This window comes from Ascidiella aspersa, chromosome 6, assembly GCF_963924565.1.
Source record: "Ascidiella aspersa chromosome 6, kaAscAspe10.2, whole genome shotgun sequence".
In the NCBI taxonomy this organism is placed as follows: Eukaryota; Metazoa; Chordata; class Ascidiacea; order Phlebobranchia; family Ascidiidae; genus Ascidiella; species Ascidiella aspersa.
Window position 1 is genome coordinate 5,982,841 of NC_139452.1, and position 22,217 is coordinate 6,005,057.

Genomic DNA, 22,217 nt, shown 5'->3' on the forward strand with positions numbered 1-22,217 from the left:
GACAGCACGCTTCAACTGGTGTTTTTCTGCTACTTTTTCTTGAACACGACGAAACCTCCCACTATACAAAGGGCAACAATCAGGTTTAGGGAGAAAAGGGCATAGAGAGCTGATTCCGTAGCTCCCTTATCCAAGGTGTTGCCGAGAAACTGTACTTCGTCTTTCTCGACCACGACCTCCTTTCTGTCGGCACAGTGCTCATTGTAACCCCCAACGCATGATGCATACCTGGACGAAAAGGGGATAAGCTACAGGTTTACAAAGGACTGTAGAAAGGCTAATGTGTTTCAGTTGTGCTGACAGTGGTTGAGATTAAAGTTGATATGGTGAATAGAATAGAAGGCTATATTCTCGCGTTTGTTAAGTGGCACAATATAGTTTACCAATACAAATAATTTGTATTGCTATGTCTGGTAGCATCAGTTTATATATAGTTTACCAATATATGTTGTAAAATCATTAGGGTACTTTTGCCAAATTATATTCAAATGGCTGCTGAATGCGTTAATTCAGTGGTGTTGCTTTCTACCTTTCATCCATGTTTAGTATGGCTGTGTAGTTTTCCGCTTAGCTAAAACATAAGACCTAAGTATTTTTTACAAATCACATTTCGCAAAGGTGTTAAAATTGACTATGTGACCCTTCAAACCTAAATTGACCGGGTTTGGAATGGATGTATAACAAATTTACACAACAATCTGATAATTATTGAACACTAACAGGTTTTGTTAAGTTAAAATTGGCTATAGGGTCATTCAAAGGTTAGAATGCATTTTACGCGTTTTCTACTTTAATTGCTCTAGCTTTTAGTCTATTTATTTAAGTAGCTTTCCATCCAACTGTTTTTACTTGTAATCTAGAATCTAGTTCTAGGTAATTAATCATTCTCCGCTCTTCACACAAAGCGCTGATTGTTTTTGCGTTCAATCAACTGCAGTCGTAAAACTACAGCGCAAGTTTTACAACAAGGGTAGTAAGTGTAGCCGAAGTGGTATTTTAATAATATGAAATACTATTTAGTTGATTTATTCATATTATATAAGAAGCGGGTTTCGCCCAACTCTGTTGAAGAGCATTAAAATACCTCATGACGTGGGCGATGTAGCTCTGTTCGTGCACAGTGTGAAAGAGGTGGGCCATCGGTCCACTGGCGTGTATGGAAACGTCGTCTCCTCCGTGAGTTTCCGAACTCTTAGGCACAGCGGTCTGCTGAAGGTAGTCGATCTCGCCTTGAAGAAAACTTGAAAAGGTGAGTCTTTGCTAAAGACCTATTGGAACTGCAGCCCACGCCGATAGATTAGTTATACTTATCTTCGGAATACTAGGGGATAGAGCTATACCAGGCATCTGCTGTAACACCATGCATTGTTTTTTATATTGCGTTTTGCGGGATAAAACTGTTCCTTAAATAAATTCATTCTAAACGACTTTTCAAAATGTAGCCTATTTCGTTGAGTATAACAGGCCATTGTACGTTTTTATCATTTTTAATTAAACGAAATGTTTTTGGTGGTCGGTACGAGTCGGAGTCACTATATTTATATGCATATATAATATACTAACAATCAGTACACAAGAAGCTGTAAGCCTAGAAAACAGTATTCCTACGATTTTACTAAAAAAGGAACTACCATCTTATAATGAGTTTAACGATAACAAAACCAGGGGTTGAGAGTCACATGTTTCATGCGGCTCTTGCTTGAAAGTTGTCACTGAGTGTTTATAGATAAGCAGCTTTGATTCCGCTGTGTTCTTTACTGAGTTTTGCATGTTTCAACTTATAGATTTGAGTATAGCTTCGACAATTTCGCGGCACTAATTGTATGAAGTTTATTTTATATTGTTGGTGTGTAAAATTTTACAAGAAATCGAGCCGAGCAAATGAATTTGTGTTGAGAAAAACTGGACAGCACTTATTTCTACTTATGTGTAAGTTGCGGTACTTCGCGGTCCTTAGTTTCTGATGGGTTGACCACTTACACCAAACACACGGCAAGTCTGGCGTATATATAACGTATTCTTATACGCACCTGTCATTTCGGCAGTGACATTTTGCCTGCTGAGTTCCGGGTTGCCACTGCTGTCGCCTTGGTAGCCTTCCCCGTTCCCGTACAGCAACGATGTGTAATATTTCAGGTCCAGCGCTCTCTCAGGATTCCAATTGCTTGGAGCCAAACCTTGAAAGTTATCGAGAAGTTATAGAACAGATTTAGTAGCTCACAAGATTACAAGTTCACGGCATTATTTGTGCAACCTTATAGGTTCTGTTTTACAGGGTTTACCGATGCAGCCTCTTTTAGCAATAGTTGACGAACGATTGGGCAACCCTTGTTAGTAACGGGTGGAGAAAAGCACGCCAATTAATGCAAACGCCAATAAGATACATCTAAAGGTTTATTCTTATAGTATCCATAACCACGGACAGCGGGTTTCTGCTCGTTGAGAATAAATAAGTGAAACCCAAAATTCAAGAAAATTCGAGTCAAATACAGGATCAGAATTTGCACCGTAGTTCGAAAACAATTGGGAAAGTACCTCTTTCGCGTTAAAGCTAGCATTCCAATTTAAACGCTCATTTCAGTTGGAAACTTATCATGAATTTGGTTGAGTTCGGGTACAGCAATCCGTTATTTTACACTGTTAAAAATATTGGGTACTTCATTGAAAAAGTTTTGGGTAGTGCAACAGTTTACTCCGAAACAGGGCCAAAATATTTGGGTACCCTTAAAACCTACCCAAGTAGAATTGGGTAGCGTGTTTTTCATAAGAAATTTCCCTTTTTTGTTGGGTAAAAAAACATGCTACCCAATTGGAAGAAAATGTTTTTTTGGGTAGTTAGATTTCAAACCCAATTATTCATGGAACGTTTCTACCCAAAACAGGAAAATTGGGTATTAATCACAAGTACCCAATTCCAATTTCTCGAATTGGGTAATCATAACACCCTAAAAGAATTAGGTATGAGCTTTTATACCCAAAACGCATGTACCCAAAATCGGTGAATTGGGTAAGGTTAACAAATACCTAATTAACAAAATGGGTACTCTGAACTTCCTAAAAACAGTGGTTTTAGCTTAGCATGAAACAAGACTCCAAAGCAAATTTTAAAACGTACAGTTTGGTTTATTTACAAAATCAAGTCAACTTAAATACACAAAAATCGGTGAATTGGGTAAAGTTAACAAACACCTAATTAACAAATTGGGTACATATGACTTCCTAAAAATTAAATACACACAAGCAGACTGTTTCAAGGATTCTAACCTAAATTTTGGACAAACAAATTCCTCAAATGAACCAAATGGGGATACTATACATAAAGGGCGAGGAAAAAAATAATGGTTACTACATTCAGTTTGGGTAGTACATGAGTTTACCCCGAAAATCGGCAAAATAATTTGGGTACCCTAAAAAACAACCCAAGTAGAATTACTCAATATAATTTTGATTTTTTCTTGGGTAAAAAAACATGCTACCCAACTAAAGAAAAATATATTATTGGGTAGTAGGATTTTATACCCAAATTCAGAGCCGAGATTTGTACCCAAAATAAATAAATTGGGTATAGTCAACATGTACCCAAATAATATCGGTAGAATGTTGGGTGAGGAATGCTCACATAATTGGGTTTGGGAACTTTGGGTATTCATAGATTTAACCCAAAACAAACTTGGGTAAAGTTTAGCACCGGGTATAAAAAACAAATTAATGGATCATACATTTTATTGTTCATCGTAATGGTCAACACAAAACTTTTTCGATAGTGGTTATGTTAGAAATATAACTAGTTATGACAGTGATTAATGCGACTGTTTTAAGATGAAAAATCGGCGGACCATAACGTCCTATTTCACTTATTAATCTATTAGGCATACCGTTATGAGTTAGTTCCGTATCTTAGAGCCTAACATACATTAAATACTCCAGTTTGTTATAACGCTATTAGGTGTACAAATATTTAAATAACGGCAAATTGGTGCGTCGATTTTAAATTTTGAAATTCGGCGCGAGACGTCACACTCCGTTAAGCGAGAGGCATTCTTTTGCCAAGCGCGCGTCTAAAAACGCCTTTGTCTCGCCAAGCGCGCGTCTAAAAGTTAGTTTGCGAACCACATGAGTTATGTGTATGTGAGAAGTGTGATAAACATCAGCCAGTTGCAGTTATCGTGTTCTCAACTTTAAAAAGATTAGGATAAAAAAGAAAAGGAAGGTGGATATGTCTAGGTCAAGCCTTTTATGGTAAGTTAAAACATTACTGTTTTTTATTTAATTTATATGTCAACACTTTTGTTGAAAAAGAAACAAGAAAATATACCCCACTGATATTTACTACTTTACCTTTTTTGGTGATCTTATTGTTGGACCCAGTCAAGTTCACACCAAAAACTTGTAGGTTAAGCCCAGGTTGGAAAGTTTGGCCTGCGCGGGGGATTTATCCCCCGCGCAGTAGCACTTTCAGCCGCGGTCACAGCCGCGCATTTTATAGAAAATGTGTTCAGCCGCGCAAATCTGACTCGAGCAAACGCGCAAAACTTTAGCCGCGCAAACTTCTGTATGAAACTTAACAAGCACAAAAAAACAAAACGTATATAATATAATGCATCATGTAGAATCACTTGCGAAACGCTAAAAACGCACAGTTCGGCGATTTGGTCACGCATCAGTGGACAACGGTCACGTGTTTAGTGACGTCAAATTAGGCAATTTCGAGTAATATTGCACATTAAATGCTATACTATCCAACTTTTTAAATATTTACCTGCGCACTGCGCCCGCACACCAACCAAAAATTGCGCAGTGATTCAAGTATTCTATGAACGCTGTAAGTTTAATATAAATTTGCAATTTACAACTTTCGGTAGCCTGATGGTTTATTTTCAGCCGCGCAAGTTCAAGTCGAAATTTTATTTTCAGCCGCGCATTTTTTCAGCTGCAAAACATCTCCCCCGCGCAATATCCAAAGTTTCCAATCTGGGGTTAAGCAATGTTAATAAATAATTAATATAATACTATTTGACCCACCCTTATCCAAATAAAAAGACAATTTCTCTTTTGTTAAATCATTTATTTTAGTTTTTATTTTCATCTTTCAGCAATCCCAAACTGCAAAAAATGAAGTTGTCTCAGTGGATAAGAGTTGCAAAAAGCCATTAGAGGTACAAAATTAATATTTGCAATATTTTGCTATTTTATATGGTAATAATTGTCAATGTTGTTTTTAGATATTACCTTTATTTGTACAAGTGTGCTTTATATAGTAAAATGCTTTACATGAGGCAATTTTGTTTACCTAAATAGTTTTGTAACATTAACTTTTGCACTTATTGGAACTATAGGTTACTGATAAACCAAATTCCATTAGTATTGGTACTTCTCATCATATTAATTTATGCACTTTGCCATGTTTTTCGATCCACTGTAGTGTTTTCTAATTTGAAGGTAAATTTCTGAGAAAATTTTGCATTAAAAATCACTTATAAATTTGTTTTGCTCATTTTAATATAGTAATGACGTAATTTGGTATTGGATCAGATCCCGGTACATTTTGCCTAAATTTTCTTGTATTAGACATTCCTAATTTTAAGTATAAAAACACAAATATGCATGTAGTAAGTGATATTATTTTAAAGTATAGGCACATACAGACTACGGCACTATAATTTCTTTTTAACTTCATGTGTTTTTTTACAGACAAGCAAGGATTATTATCAGCAGTGTCCACTATGCTTAACAACGGACCGTATCTGGTCAGGTGAAGCAAATTAACCAAACGCCATTGAAAAACAAAGAACTATTCTCCTGGTAAGAAATATGTTTATAGCTCCTGTTAAGTGATAATATACAATAAAATAACTCCAAACAATAAAGATTAATGTTGCCTAAAATTGATACTGTTAACATTACTTATTTTATAATTCATATATGTTTAGATTAGTAGAATATATTTGTCTAATGGCTTTTGAGAAGGATCACAAAACTTAGTTTGCATTAAGTGAAGGACATATTTTGTTTTTGTAGAAAAAGACAACCACATATCATGTTACGAGGGCTGTCCAGGACTCCCAAATAACCATTTATAGCAGTGTTTCTCAGTGCAGAAAAAAATTACTGTTGTAAAAATCTAACCCCACTTCTGTATATACCATTGTGTATTTAATATGAGTAATGTCCCCACATGTACGTTTAGCCCTTCATTTTTTATAGTCTTTTTGGTGAAACGTTCTTAAATGTTAGTGATACGTTGATTATAATTATTGTTTGCAAAATAATGCTATTTTCATTGTAATTTTTTTAAGTATTTTTCCTTATGTTGTTTTTTCTTTTGTATTTTTATTTGTCAAGTTCCATTTGTTACAACAGTGTTCTTTCTAATACACTTTCTTATTAGAAATTGTGGTGAACGCAAAATTATTTGGGTGAATTATTTTTCTACCCAACAATGTTGAATTTCTCGACAAATGTACCTTGAATATTATGTATGGCACGAACTAAAATTACCCAATATAGCATTTGGGTGGAACAAAGCGATACCAAAAAATATTTATTGGGAATCCCCACGAGCGTACCCAGAAAAGTGAAGTGGGTACAACCTAATATTACCTAAGAATACCATTTGGGTGGAACAATGCGATACCCAAAAATATTTATTGGGAATCCCCACGAGCGTACCCAGGAAATTAAATTAGGTACAGGCTTATGTTACCCATGTAATTTAGGTAAAATTATGTGATACCCAATAATTTAGATTAGGTAGATATCAGTGGTACCCAAGGTATTTTGGGTATTAATTACCCAAAAATATTTATTGGGAATCCCCACGAGCGTACCCTGTTTGACAAAAAAGTACCCAATGATTTTGGGTATTGAATACCCAATTTTGCTAACAGTGTAGAACAGGGGTTCTTAAACTGGGGTCCATGGATCCCTTGGGGGTCCGCGAACTAGTTTTATGGGGGTCCATGAAGGCCTATACTTAAAATATTAGTGTATATTTAAGAAGTAATCTGTTTTTAAAGAAAACCGTTTGATTAAAAATAAAACGGTTTTGCACTGGATCCTATTTAGACGTCATTTCACCTTCACATTTTTGGACAAAAATCATCAGATTTATAAAGTCTATTTGTACTGTGACGTCAATTTAGGATGTCATTTTGGATTTTGAGAACCCCTGTTTTAGAAGGTTAACCAGGCACAACAAACAATAAATGGCTGTAATAAATTTCCCCAAAACTCACTTTTAAATGACCACGACTCCGTTTCAATTAATAAAGAATGTAAAACTTCTGAGCGTAAAGACTCACCGAACAAAGGGTTGTCTCTGGCCGCGTAACCTCCGAAGGTGAACGTGTGACTGTGGTCGGCCGTAACCACGAGCAACGTATCGTCTGATGACGTCATATCCAGAACTTTCTGCACTGCGGCATCGAAGGCCAGCATATCGGTGAGGGCTCGGTAGGCGTTGGTACCGTGATGGGCGTGATCTGTGGGTAGATGTACTTAATGATGTTGTGCTTAATGTTACACCAAAAGTGATTTCTAAGACATTTTTAGACTGAGAAAGACTTGGGTTGCCCCAAAAAATATTTTTCCTTTAATCGATTTAGGATAAAAATCAATTGCGCTATTTGGATTTAAATGTGATAACAATATACAGTTAACCTGTAAGCAAATTAAGATCGAATTTGCGCATTATAACCAATAAAACTGCAAAAGTGCAATACAGAATAAAAAACATGAAAAACGTTGACGGAAAAAAATAAGCACACTAGTGTAGAACACGACGGCAAAATGTAATGGCGTAAACGCAAGTTTTACCAAAGTTCGCATGATGGTCTTTTCTTGATTCATATTGTTCATTGATACTTTCACCCGATAGATCATTTAGTATTTCTACTTGTAAATGCCTCACCTATTCTTCCGCCCTCTATAAGTAGAAAGAACCCGTTTTCGTTCTTCTGCAGAACCTCGATCGCTTTTTGGGTCATTTCAGCCAAGCTTGGCTCCTCATCCGGTTTCCTGTCAATGTCGTAGCTCATGTCTCTGCTTGTGAACATTCCTGCAGTACATTGCCCTTGTTAATGTGGACAATTTTTTCTGGACTTCGACACAAAGTAAACTATAACAAGCGTTTTACACTCGTTGGGAAATTTCTCGCAGATAACGAATGTGTCGATATCACTAGTCGCTTACCTAATAAACGGCTACAGGGTTGCAACAAAGTCTTAGAATCTTTAAAATCTTTGAATGTCTTTAAATTGATGTACGTATAGAAATATCTTTTAAAAAACCTATAGATTCAATAGTCTTTGAGTTTCTTTTATTCCCAGCAAGTTATGTCTTTAGAAAGTACCTCTAGAAAAACAAACAATTTTTTTAAATTTTTTTATTGTGCCGACATCGAGTTATCCATAACTACAGGTCCTTGAAAAGCCATACATTTTCATTGAATATCTTTCAATTTTTTATCATGTATTGTGTGGCAACCTTGGGAACATCTTATTCAGTTTCCCTGAATCACGATTTAGATTCTAAAAATGTAAATCCGACATTAAAACTCTAAATTAATGAGCAGACGATGTTTAAAGGCCGGTTTTGAACAGCCATGATGTTTGTCTGCAAGTGCCTATAGTGCTTCTCTGTTTGAATTGTGACATTTGCTTCTTTTGTGAATCATTCTCGGTCGACAAAATCAGTTACGAGGGTGCGTTACGCAGAGAAAGATAAACAATTGATTATGCAGCTATGGTTGTGAAAGGCAAACATTAACAGGGTCATACATCTCGCCGTGGTCTGTAATGTTGGACGCCGTGCCAGCGTACAAGTCGAAATTACTGCGCCTGGTTTTTGGACGATGGGATCTCACAGGGCACAAATTTTAAGGTCTTTATAACAAATTTCCGACTGGCAAACATTTTTGACTTACTTGAACTCAAATAAACGCCATCAATTTTTAGCGAAGTTAAACAATTTTTTTAAATAAAAATCACTTTGCGATAACTATACTCTAGAATTACTTAAACCCACTACTTACTCTACAAATTTGTATTGAAACTCTGTTCTCATAGAAACTTAATGAGGGAAAGTGCTCCTGCCAATAATATCAACTATAGTAAAAGAGTTCAAAATATGTTACAAAGACTTCATAAAATGTTTCTGAACAATCGGTGTTTTGCGGAACCCCCTTTTAAGAACCACTGTTTGAAAGTTAAACAGGGAAATAGTCAATTAATTTTTTCCAACTTTGCAAAGGGTTTATTAGTACTCCCTACATTCCCTCGCTTAACTATGTGGAAAATAAGTAACGGGAAACCCTGAAAATATGGTTAAAGACATTAATAAAAAAAAAATCGGAAAAATATAAGCTTAACGCGCCATCCAAAAAAGCAAATAACATAGTTTTAACCTCGCTTTGCCGATCCATATAAGTTTACAAATGTCCTTTAGAGCATACATTGATCTAAAAAAAGAGAAAAAGAAGGTACGCAAAATTATATATGAAGTTTTAAAATAAATCATTAAGAAAATGATTCAATGCTGACGAATCTGTGAAGGACCGAATTTTTTTTTAATTTTCACATTAATAAAAAAATGTGAGATCTCCGAAGCAAAAAACTTTTAAAATGACCTTGAAATAAACCTATCGTTCATTATCGTTTTTTCGGGCACATTGGGAAAAATACTGGGACCCACCCCAGAGGTGGTCAGTCGTCAAAGGGTCAACGTCATCCATCTGCAGCTTAGTCGTCACGTAGCGGGCAGTCCTCCCCATGTCGTCCATGTTGTTCTGCCACTTCTCGATCAGGTTCTGACCGTCTTCACGGTAGTAGCTGGTCCCGGTCTCGTCTGTGGTTCCATTCGGTTTGAAAAAAGTCCGGCCTCCGCCGAGGGCGACCTGAAGGGATTTAGTTTAATTTTAGTTTGTTTTTTTGTTGTTTGGTTGATATTTTTAGTGGTTTCATAGATTCTACGTAAGTTATAGAAAATAAACTTAAACCAGTGGGACAAACAATTTGTTTTATTTGTGACTCAACAATGTAATGGTCAGATGGAAAGGTTTTTTTCTTGAGAAAGATTTTATGTAGCCTTTTTTGTCGGTTGATAAAAAGATCAAGCGTCTTATTGCGTTTCGACAACTCTTCAGTGACAACCCGCCAGCTGTGGATAGTCTCACAAGCGTCTTATTTCGTTTTTTTGTCAAGTCACAATGTTTTTAAGCCTCTGTCATTTTAAATTAATTTTTGTGTCTTTTGGCCCCTCTGTTTTCAATGGAAATGCAAATATACTTTATATATAGTTTGTTAGAAATAAAACATCTTCGTAACTTTCTATGCAAATGACTAGCCTTGAATTTAAGTTTAAATTGCTTAAACTTCAAAATAAGGGCTTTTAAAACTTGACTAAAGCAGCTGTATTGAACCTACTTCAGAAAGCCAGCCAAATCACCATCAGTTGCCCTTAAGATTAAACAGATTTTGTACTATGCCGCAAAATAAAATCACCTTGAGTTTCTTCAAAGTTAGGAAGGTTTTTATTTATGCCCGCATGACGACATTTGAAATCAGAAGTTTTTCTGGAGACATGCCGGGGGTGACTTTTACCCTTTTTTGACATCCAGTTGTGGTCGCTAATTACACAACTATGACGCACGAATTACATTGGACGATTGCATTTAGAGTCGAGAGCTTGGATTAACAAAAAAATTTTACACAGTTATCTCGTAATTAGGCACTCTCGTAGTGGATGATAGTATTTGACAGTGCTATAATGAACTTAAGTGCACTTAAGTCAAATCTTTTTAATTGACTTGACTTAAGTCTTTTGGACATAAGACTTGTCTTAACTTAAGTTTTGGGATCCAAGGACTTCGGTGGAAACGCTATGTTTTTATTAAGCAATTTTTTTATACAATTGCGATATTTATCCTAATTTTTGCACATTATACAGTTTGCTTGCTATATGTTGCGTTCGTCTTATTTTTTGGTATAGTTATTGCTCATGATCGGACGAGTTTGCCACTTTTAATATTTTAGCCTTTTATTTTTATGAAAAAGATTTGACTTGAAGTTGGCTTGCTCTAATTAATTATGACTTGACTGGGCAAATGACTTGGACTGCTACTTAGTATTTATTTAAAATTACTAGACTTGGTTATTTTTAAATGAATTTTTTCAACACTGGTATTTGAGCATGTTCTTCTATTGCTTTATAATAGTATAATGTGTTGTATTACGCTTCACTGATTACGTGTTATTGCACCATTAATGGTGACATTGTAATTGTGGCGTCACTTACAAACGTGTTCGCATAAATTTTTTCTTCGTATTCTACGTAAACGAACTCGGCAAATCTGATAACCCAACACGTATAAACCCCAACGAATAACTAAGAGTCACCTCAATATTGGGCAGGTTCTCGTAGAGTTGAAAGGCGATATCCCGGCATCCATTTTCGACAGCTTCCTGGGGTAGGTCAGCATCGCCGTACCAGTAGCGGTATGGGGAATGTGAGTAGGCTGAAGCAGGGGTGGCGTGGTTAAGCCGGGTGGTTGTCACGATTCCCACCGATTTGCCTGCGATAGGAGTTAATTGACAGTGTTAGCCAATCTCTTTGTCTTTGTGCACTTTGTTTCAAATTTTCTAAATGACTGCAGTGGATGAGGGTTATCATAAAAATCAAAATTCCCTTTCCGAAAAAAAAACACAATTGTTTTCAATTAAATCAATTTATTTAGCTCAAGTCAGTGGACAAGTTGTTTGATTTAAATTTTATGTGTTATGTAGTAAAAAATGGTTGATTTTACTATTTTCGTGATCTTGTGTACGTAAAGAATTTTTTTTTGCTGTAAGTTGAGTTTTTTCTGTTTCTTGAGTAAAGTAGAGTGACCAATCGTATAGTCTTCTGATATGAAACGTTTACAAACAAACTTATTAATGTCATGACATGACCCGATATACTTTGACCAGAATTTAACCTGGGTATTCGTGAAGTTGGATATAGACTTTATTTTTGGTCAGCTCTAGCTTGTACTCGGATTTACATTGGTATTTATTGTAACCAACGCGGCTCGAAATAAAGTATGTTTGTAAATAACTTCATGTAAGAATGGATTTTAAAATAGCGACACCGTTCCCTGTGTGACTTGTTTTGTTGTAAAGAGGTGCTTTTGTTGATTTCATGATTTTGTCTATGTCGAGCAATCGCTTTAACTTGAGTTCAGCTTTTTGTTTTTTTCGCAAACTCGTGACTATTGAACGAATAATTTATTAATTCTAAAACTTTAAGACAAACTTCTCCGTGATTCGACCTGACTTTTACTTCGGATAGTGGTTAACCTAGGTAACTGTTAGTATACGTAGAACTTGCTTTGTGTATTTATAAAGTTAGATTGAGCCTTGAGTTTGGTAAGTTATAGCTGAACTTGGATTTAACGTGATATTATTGCAATCGACTTGACTCGAAACTAAGTCCGTTTTTCACCAATTTAACCAAATTTAAAACAACGATACCTTCCCTGTGTGACAACGTCACTAGAAATTAAGTATTCTTGTTAATTCCTTTATGTAAGAACGGATTTTAAACAGCGTTACCTTCCCGGTGTGACTCGGTGAGGATCGAATCCACCTCATTCCCCTCCTTGGTGCTGCAGACCCCGGGGATTACTCCAGCGTTGATCCCCAGCACCCCACTGTCGGTCTTGACCCCACTCATGAAGGCAGTGGCGGTTCCGGCCGAGTCTGGAACCTGGGCGTCCACGTTGTAAGTCTATGCAAGGAAAACGTTTGTTGGCTTATTAGGGGTAACCTAGTGCTGTAAACAAGTCATTTCAAAGTGTTAGTCATTTGTAAAATCAAAAGTCCAAGTCAAGTCAACTAAAAATAAACAAAAATGCAACCTTTTAGCAAGCCAATTGTTTTAAGTGCAAATATTAGAATAAATTGCTTAATTTTATAACAAACACTTTATTTTAACCCTAGACATTTGCATCAGAGCCTCAAATTAAGTCCTGAAAAAACATAAAAATAACTTGTTTACAACACTGGATATATAACGTAATGCTGTAGAACTTCACCTTAGATATAGCTGTGTGCGGCAGACTGTCCATCGCCAGCTTAGACGAAGCTCCGTCCATGTTGCTTAGCTGACCCTTTAAAATCCTTCCGGCCGTAATGCTGGGCAAGCCCATGCCGTCTCCCAGCATTATGATCACGTTCTTTGCCACATTGGTGTTGAGCTTTTGCTGTTTTAAAGCTTCGGTAAGCTCGGCTGCTGACTTTTCCTTCCAGAAACCGGGATCTGTTTCGTCTAATAAAGACAGAAGTCTCCAGTGAAAATGTGGAAAGCTTAAGGCTATGAAATATTCGAAGCCAAACGACCGGATAAAGTATTATCAGGAAAACCATATTCCTTTTCTAATGTAAAAATAAAAAGACAAAATAAAAAAATATATTAAAAAAATAACCACTCCAGTACCTTAATGTTTACCATATACCATTATTTCTTAACGATTGGGGTTTGTATATTCCGCATACTTCAAACCGTTGTAGTATGCCGCCCAGGACAATATTTTTAAGTTTGTTAGACGTGAAATCAATTCTCTAACGCGAAATAGTGTAGAATCCCAAAGTTTCCAAACTTACCTGTTGGGCTCCAAAACTGCGCTTCAACATCTGTATCGATTTTGGTTAGTTTAGATATTAGGTAAAAACGTAGCAAACCTCCAAAGTGGTTAATAGCTAACCAAATGCTTTTAGGCGATGTTGTCAATCGAACGATACGCTGTTTTACCGTTATACTTGTGTTTGCTGTGTTTTTAATTAATCGTACTTTCTTAAAACTAAAATCCTTAACATCCTCAGTGTTATAAATAGCCTGAAAAAATAGGACTGTTTTAATTTGTTTCTATTTTTCCTATCGTGCGTAGCATCATAGTAAACCTCTCAATTTCACCTAAGCTGTGTGTGCTTACCCCCAACGGGAAAATGTAACATTTTACAGGGGTATAATTTTGGGTAGGGTGTGACATGCAATATCTTTGATAGTAATTCCTGCGGTCGCTTATTAAGTGGTTAATGGTTATTCTTGTAAAAAGAGTTTTTCTGAAATTCGTAAGTCTAAGTTATAGCGATACTGAAAGGTCCAATGTTTAAAACCATCTTAACAATGTCGAGAAACTGTACATCCTACCAACCTTCAACTACCAATCTTGCCGAGGGGCTTTCTATACTATCGACGATCGGGTGTCGAATAGAATCGTGATCCAAATCTTCTAGAAACTTCTTCAGTTGCTCCTGTTGCTCCGGATCGACAACTTTCTGTTCTGTTGCCGCCCTTTTTGACCTTGAACTTGCGTGTGACCTTCTCGGGTGATAGATATCGTCCGAATCGTGAGCGAAAACATCGGAAACCACTAACAGCAGCGCAAACAGTTTAAAAACGCGAATTTTAAGCATTTTCTTTGCTGTAATCGTGTGTTATTTTGAGATGGAATGACTTAGTAATAATTTTAACTTACATGCTTCTTTGTGAAAATTGAACGCAACAAATTTACATTGAAATAAATCACTTTTAAAACCACCGTAAAGGCATGTCGAGCCTAAGACGAGGCAAATTTTACAAAATATCATTCTGAATCCGTTCATATTTTTTAATGTTGGAATTTCGAATCGTCCGGACACGAGGCTACATTAATTTGCTTATCGGTGTTGTTAACAAACTTGCAAACATACCTCAATAAACAACATTGCAAACAAAATACCTTAATATATTACCAAAGTAAAAAAATACAGTGGCATCAGAAATAAATTATAATCTATTGAACTCTGTAAACTCTTTCAATTCTGTTCTATGTTTAGCAGAACAGACTACAAAAACTAAGCATTCTGCAGGGAAGCTATAGATTACACCTACAAAATTGAAAACACGGTTATTTTAATAAAAGTCGTTAAACAAAACACTTAATTCTTAGTCAATTCATTTATCTAAGTGTGTCAAGTTTCGGTCTAGTCCAAATAACTTTCGTCACTTCACTGACTGAGAATAACTTTCAGCAACTTTGAGTTGTTCTTTTTTTCCTTTGGGAATAAAATAAAACATATGTTCCGATTGCTGAAACTTAGCTGAACTGAGAGTTTGGCTGAGTCCTACCATACTATTGACTTTGGAAACAAAAGTCGAATAAAATACGGCAGAATACATTGACTTACTTGCCTTTTATTTACCTTGTACATATTCTTTTAAACATTAACTCGCTAGCTCTTGGTGTCTTGCATGTTGACTATAAAATGCTTTAATGCTTATCGCGCATAACGTTTATTATCTCCTTTGGTCTGAATTTAAAACTTTTTTTACCGATTTGGCCATTTTCGCTGATGAATTGCTACAAAGCTGTAAAATCGAGCGGCGTTGTAAGGCTTGAATTTTTTGGTGTGTCGGAATGTTACTAGGGGGGGAGGCAGAAACGCCGAACCCAACGTGTTATGGATAATGTTTAAGCGCCTTTCCCTAATTTCATTCCAGCATTTTCAGTTAAAATGGAAAAACTGCCGTCTGCTTCAAGTTGAAAATATGTGCTCTCCTTCTGATGCATCATAATACAAAAAAGTCCACTAAAGTGTTATATATATTTAGTCGATACTACCAATGTCGTATAAATCTGGGAAATATATACACTTTATCATTCCTTTGGACTTCAACTTTCTAAATGTCAGAGCTTTACCTTTCGATTTATAAGATGAGCATTGTTCTATAGTTATCGCGTATAAGATTGACGTATTTGTATATTATATATCATATGTCATCTGTCTTTCTCGTTGCTACTTTTGCTTCATTATACAGCTTGTTCTTATGCCTCGGCCTTACAACAAAAATCCATACAACCTGTCGTAAGGTTTAAAACCACAACCAGGTATAGAACAGGGCCCAGTGGACACAGTGTTGTCCTGTTCTGTAACCTTGTTTTCACCGAGAAAAGTTGTGCGTAAAGCTTGCTTAACCGTCTCTTACCTAAACCTCGTGCCTTGGCCCGGCGGTGACCCAATATTTATTCGCCATCCACTCATGGCAGCCGTGTTTGTTCGACTTGTGATAGGAAAACAATCTAAGCACCACAGCGAACTTACCGATTACTTTTAACACTCAGTAGACTAAAAGTTCATTTTCCCGTTTGACTCTCTTTCCCGAGTCCGATCCGGTCAAATGTGCGATCCGGCCCTGACCCTACAGCCTGTATTCCGCAAATTTAAGCAACCAAATTAACGTAGATATTCACCAATTCACTTATAGGAGTATTATATAATTAATTTACTCACAACACATGTTTTTATTATACGATATGCTATCCACCTTTACAACTCACAGTTGGCGGCCATATCGGTTCTAAAATTGCGAACTGCGCATGCGCATGTCGGACTCGGGACTCGGGTAATTTTACGTGGTCTTACTCGAGTCCCGAGACCGACTCCAGCAAAACAAACCGACTCCTCGAGTCCCGAGTCCGACTCCGACTCCGCAGCCCTGTTTTAAACAGAGTGCAAATTAGACCAACGAAATATTATCATAACAAATGCGTGAACAAAATTCGTGCTTCATTGAACTTTTGTTTGTAGATTAAAATTTGAAAAGCAAATATGTGAAATTGTAATTCCACGTGGGGCGTGAATCGCGAATTACAACAACAAGGTTTATCTATATCTGCTAACAAGTAAGTTGTGTTAGCATACTTTTTAACAAAATTAACTCCGTTTTGTTATTAGCAAATAAAATGGCAAAAGTCGCAAGGAAAACAAATTATCTTAGAAAATCTCTCCTGCATCTGGCGACCATTCACTTTTGTGTATCGTAATATTTCCTCTTCTGTCGGAAGTTCGCACATAAGGTAAATCATGTGGAAATAATAATGGCATTAGAAAATGAATTTGCGAAAAAGCGTAACATAGTCGGTGCACTTCGGAATATTTACATTGATAAATGACATACTTTGCACATTAAAGGATACAATTTACAAATGTTTTGCACCGTTCATCATTGTGCACTCCGTTAAGTAACTTTTCGGGGGAATTACAAGATAATTGTAGTTTAATACCAAGTTACCTTCGTTTTTTTAATACTACCTATAGGCACCAAATACGATTGGAAAAATAGCTTACCAAATAATCTAAATTTAGCCAGGTTCGCAGCTGTTGTACAATATTTCCTTCGTTATTAATCCTAGATAAGAAGTATTATCACAGCACAACCTAGCGACCAAAGTAAATTTGACTTTTCTACCGCACAGCGTCAGTAAAGAGCCCTGTGGTGGAGCCGGCGTTCCAAATTAACGGCAGCAAGTGTTCAACGAAATCGCCCGCTGTGCCCTGACGAATTGTCCCTTTTTCTCTTCGCATTGAATAAAAGGCGTACAAGAAAAAACTGCGCCATTGCCTATTGTGACTCTAGCGAAATAAGTAGGGCCCGAAGAAGACCCCGATAGATACAGAGCTAGGCGTGACAGGTTTCCTATTTTCCAAAGCTGAGACGGGGATGCGAACATGTTTTGTACATGTGCGCAAAAACCAGCGCACGTTTTAAAATGCCTCAAAAATGTGCGCACTTTTTTAACAATGTGCGCACATTTTAAAATGTCTTCAAAATGTGCGCACATTTTTAAGTTAGAGTTGAGTTAGAGTTTAGAGTTAAATTTTTGCGAAAGCTGGCACCGTTTCGGGGGATAATTTCACAGTCTTTCGTCGCACCCTGGAAACTACGTACTCTTCTTATATTTCAATTTTGGGATTATATATACCTCTGTTTCAAAATAAATTTAAATCTAATCTAATGTTACAATAAAAATTGCTTCACTAAGTCGCAAATCTTAGGTTTTTCTTTACACTTTTAATAAACGCAAAATTTGTTCGACAGGTTTTAGGTTGTCTGTACGTTCAGTACATTCCTTCTCAAGTGACATTTCTTAAAAATGTAAACGTCGACCTAGATGACCTTTGGAATATTTCTACTTCCCTTCCAAGCAATTGATTCTAAACAAGAAAAAAATCCGTTATGACACCGGGAAGCGAAAGCATTAAGGTTGCTGTAAGGGTTCGTCCCTTCAACCAGGTACATACAGAAACTATTACACACATATAAACTATTGCTATTAAGAATAGTAATAGTTAGTCAGAAACAGCTCTTCTGGTAATTGCAATTGTTAACCAACGTTTCGACAACCTGGTCAAATAGCCTTCGTCAGAGTAAATGACCGAATGCTCGTACTTACGTAATAGGTTGCCGAAACGTTAGTTAACAATTAAAATTACCAGAAGAGGTGTTGTTGATTAATATAAACTATTACACGTTAGAGATGTGTTATTTTTAATAAAGGTTAGGTATTGTTGGCACAAACAAAACTTTTTGGTATCCCGCCCAACCTAAGTTGTTTTCATTCGTTGCTGATGGGGATATGGCACTTTTTTATTCTGATAATGATGCGATATTTTTGGGATAAACGTACGGCCGTCCGGTACGATACTAAATTATATCTTTACTAGGATTAGATCGGAGTCGATCCCTATGCCAAGGAGTGGTATACTCGTTTGATACTAGAGTAATTTTCACTATAATTTGCCATCTGACGTAGCTATTCTACCGAATATAAATTAACAAAAAACAGTTTGTTATCAACTGGAGGCAAAAACTAACTTATAGACACTCAAGCAAATTTCATGTCGTTTCAATTGTAAAAAAATACTTTTGAACGCTTTGTTTATTCGATTTTATTATAGTAAAGACATTATTTGAAATCGAACCGTGGCCGCTTTGTTTAAAATACGAAATATTGTTGTCGTAGTAAAATATCAAGTATCAGAAATCCAATGTTGTAATCACTTAAGACATTGACTTGTTTTCACATGACTGCATGGATTTGACTTAAGTCGTTTAGGTAAAATGACTTAACTTGACTCCAGTTTTTTAGACAAATAAGTCTAATGACTGTGGTTGAAATTAAGTGTTTTTATTCAACAACTAAGTTTTTAGTCAACATATTGCACATAATCGGACGGGTGTATCATTTTTAATGGTCTATTGTTTTATTATTATTTAAGTGGTTTGACTATGAGATGACTTACTCTAATAATGACTTAACTTGGACTTAACTTGGCAAATGATGACTTGGACTTGGACTTAACTTGCCATATTTTCAAAAGACTTGAGTTGTTTCGCAATGACTTGACTCGGACTTAAGTCATTTCAAAAGGTTGTTTACAACACTTTAGAAATCTCCTAACAACACCCTCTTTATTTATCCAACCCAATAATAACGACGACGAAATCGGATCCGTTCTTGTTACGTTGTCTCCAGACGGGTTTTTCCGAAGCGTTATTTCGCCGCGTCGCGCGACGCCCCACCGCGTTTACGACGACCCCCGTGACGTCACAATCATAGGGCGCCTTTCGCCTCCATTGTTTGCGCGACAATGGACCGCGCGCGCCCGTGAGAACAGATGTTACGGGCGAGACAAGACACGGAAAAATGTTGTGTTTTGTTTCGGGCTGTTCATATCGTCAAATCTTCTGCAAAACTGAAAGCGACAGTATTTTGGATTATAGTTATTTATTTAATACACACACGCGGCTAATCTTGCACTGGATATGCGATATTGTAAATCACATTTGCCCATGCAAGAAAAATGTCGACCTGAATTCCTGATCAGTAAAAGTAGAAATACTTTGGCAAAGCTGGTAATTCAGGTCAGACACTTTTAAAAGATCTTTCGCCGGCAAAGGCATTGTCAGTTCAGTTAACTAAAATGACTTGGGACAAAAATGGCTTGTTTACAACACTTCCTCGATCCGATTATCTGATATTCTCAGCTCCAAGCAAGTTTTTTTATCATAAAAACTTTTTTTTTTTAAATCATAAAAACTGGAATTATTCGGATTAAAGTTTGACCCAAGTTTTGTGAGAGATCGAGACAAGCAAAATTAAAAACTAAGTTTTTGTGTTGCTTTTTGTAACTAAATGTCGACGTAATTTTGTACTGTTCGTAATTCGGTAAGTTGTCCTTTCGTCACTTCGCCAAGGATATATAGAAATACCGTCGAGGCGTAGCCCGGTGCTTGATTACAGTTGATTAACGCAACAACTAAGAAAGGGTATGTAACTTTCCGTAACCACACCACCCAGACAACAAACATAAATCCAGACCGGGGAATAATAGGCCTGTTTACATGGCTTATCAAAAAGCCTTTCAACACCTTTTTATTGTTTCGTGGCCTAGTTTCCAAACCCATATACTACCTATTTGCCTGTCGTAATATACACAACGACCTTTTAGGCGAAAAAATAGTCTTGTAAGACAACTTAAACTCTGTTCCAAAACATGCCAACTTTCCGTTTAACAATTTACCCAAATGATAAAAATTGATCGTTTTAGAGCTTTGAAGTTTACACTTGTTATAAGAAAATAATCCCCAATGTTGTTATTTCGAACTCCTGCCTAGAAAACTGTTAGCGTTACACACCAAATGTAAACAAGCAAGACCTTTAAGGATAAAACATGCCCTAAACCGGATTTTTAGCATTTTAATATTTATTATCAATTGTTTTTCGCAAAACAAGTCCATGATTAGTGTGTATGTTGGTTTCCTTCCCAGGAAAATAATTGATTTATGCACCTAATGGCAATTGTGAGAAATTTTCCGAAGTGTTTACCCAACAAAAATCAAGTATTGGACGGCGGATTAAAGCTTTTCTGATTTAATTTAAAACGCACACACATATGGGCGCCGGGAAGACCGGTCGGTGTAATTTCATCTCGCCATTTGGAAAATTTTATCGGTGCAAACAAAAAACCTCGCCAAACAACGTCACGACTATCAATCCCAGAAGACCAGCCGGGCGTGAGCTATCTATCCTATGTAGGTCGAGGTTGTTGGTTTGTATGCGACTGGGCCTATCTCCTTACTGATTCTTGCTCTCTGTCTCACATATTAGTGGACTTTAAACTTTACAAATGAAAACCGTAATATACGGCAAGGCAATTGGTAATACTATGATAATACCAGTCATCAAATGGACAGTGACCTAAAGTCAAACATGGTAACATGCTTATCCGCATGCCTACTTGTAATACGAAAAGGTTATTATTTCCGAATTTATCAAAGTTACAAGGCACATAATGAGAATCTCTCGAGGCACGGGATTTGAAATCACTGATTTTGAACCGATTGCTTAACTTGGACTTAAATTTATTGAGCAACGTTTAATGAACTTTTTCGTCGGGCAACGATTTAGCTTATTTACCATAATTTTACACGTTAAGCAACTTGCTTTCTTTATGTTGCGTTTATGTAGTTTGTTAATTACTACATCGCTTAAAATTGAATGAGTTTTTCCATTTAATCGCTCAACTTTTTATTTTGATGTTAATGACTTGACTTGGGCAGCTAATAACCTTTGGACTGAGACTTGACTTGCTGTTTTTTAAATTGATTTAAATTCGATTTAACGATTTAAATCGTTTTGAAATGACTCGTCAACAAAACTGTTTATTTGTAATAAGAACAGGTTATGTTTTTCAAAATTACAAAAAAAGGGGGGCACACAAGAATCTTTTGAGGCTCACGGTTACGGAATCTTTTTATATTCAGTGGTGTCAGTTGCGAATTGCGATGAACCTGATTCAAACCTGTTTATAAACGCAAAAACTAAACGTTTTCTCTTCGGTTTGGCTGAACACAAAAGTATGATAGTTCATTGATCGTCAGCTTCAGTATTATTTTGCTAGACCGGTAATATGTTACCTAAGATAACCATAAAAGCTGTAATAACTAACATTCAATGTTTACTTTAAATATTTTACCTGACAGGCCGAAGTGTTAGTATGCATAGAAGTATCTGTAGTGTACATTTGGCCGGAGTTTAGTCACATTACTATTTTTCGGAATGTGCTAATTAATTTGTTGGTGTTAGCGCCCTGTTTGTATGATATATCTTATTCAAAGGAAGTCCAACTCTATTCAGATGTCAGATTGGAAAACGGTAAACCGCTGTGTTTACATTTGAACGAAGATATTGATTTTACGCCGCTGTTTATATCGCTTTACATTCGTGTTTTATACAAATAAAGATACATCATCGAGAGCTTATCACAGCGACACGTGATTGCACTCTCAGACTGGAGGTCGTCTAACCTAGACAAACTGAATACCCCCTTACTCTTTTGGCACGCACCCCCTCATCA

The 22,217-nt window shown here is 36.4% G+C and overlaps 2 protein-coding genes and 1 long non-coding RNA gene across 3 annotated transcripts in view; 2 read left to right on the forward strand and 1 right to left on the reverse strand.

The window, feature by feature from the left end:
• Positions 1-29: 29 nt before the first annotated feature.
• Positions 30-13,213, reverse strand: LOC146139362 (alkaline phosphatase-like). The gene is made up of 9 exons (XM_083393062.1): positions 13,070-13,213; positions 12,588-12,762; positions 11,394-11,569; positions 9,691-9,892; positions 7,910-8,056; positions 7,302-7,481; positions 2,031-2,177; positions 1,085-1,229; positions 30-228 (listed from the first exon to the last, which is right to left on the reverse strand). The coding sequence occupies exons 1-9, from the start codon at positions 13,196-13,198 to the stop codon at positions 30-32; spliced, it is 1,500 nt and encodes a 499-aa protein (XP_083249188.1). The 5' UTR covers positions 13,199-13,213.
• On the forward strand, positions 5,131-6,081 carry LOC146139363 (uncharacterized). The gene is made up of 3 exons (XR_014501383.1): positions 5,131-5,156; positions 5,692-5,802; positions 6,019-6,081. It is a non-coding gene; the product is annotated as an uncharacterized LOC146139363 (long non-coding RNA).
• Positions 13,214-17,901: 4,688 nt separating the features above from the next.
• LOC146139364 (kinesin-like protein KIF28) overlaps positions 17,902-22,217 on the forward strand; it is a 34,521-nt gene continuing 30,205 nt past the window's right edge. The window contains exon 1 of the mRNA XM_083393077.1: positions 17,902-18,090. Coding sequence (XP_083249203.1) covers positions 18,034-18,090 — 57 coding nt within the window. The 5' untranslated portion in view covers positions 17,902-18,033. The remainder of the gene's footprint in view (positions 18,091-22,217) is intronic.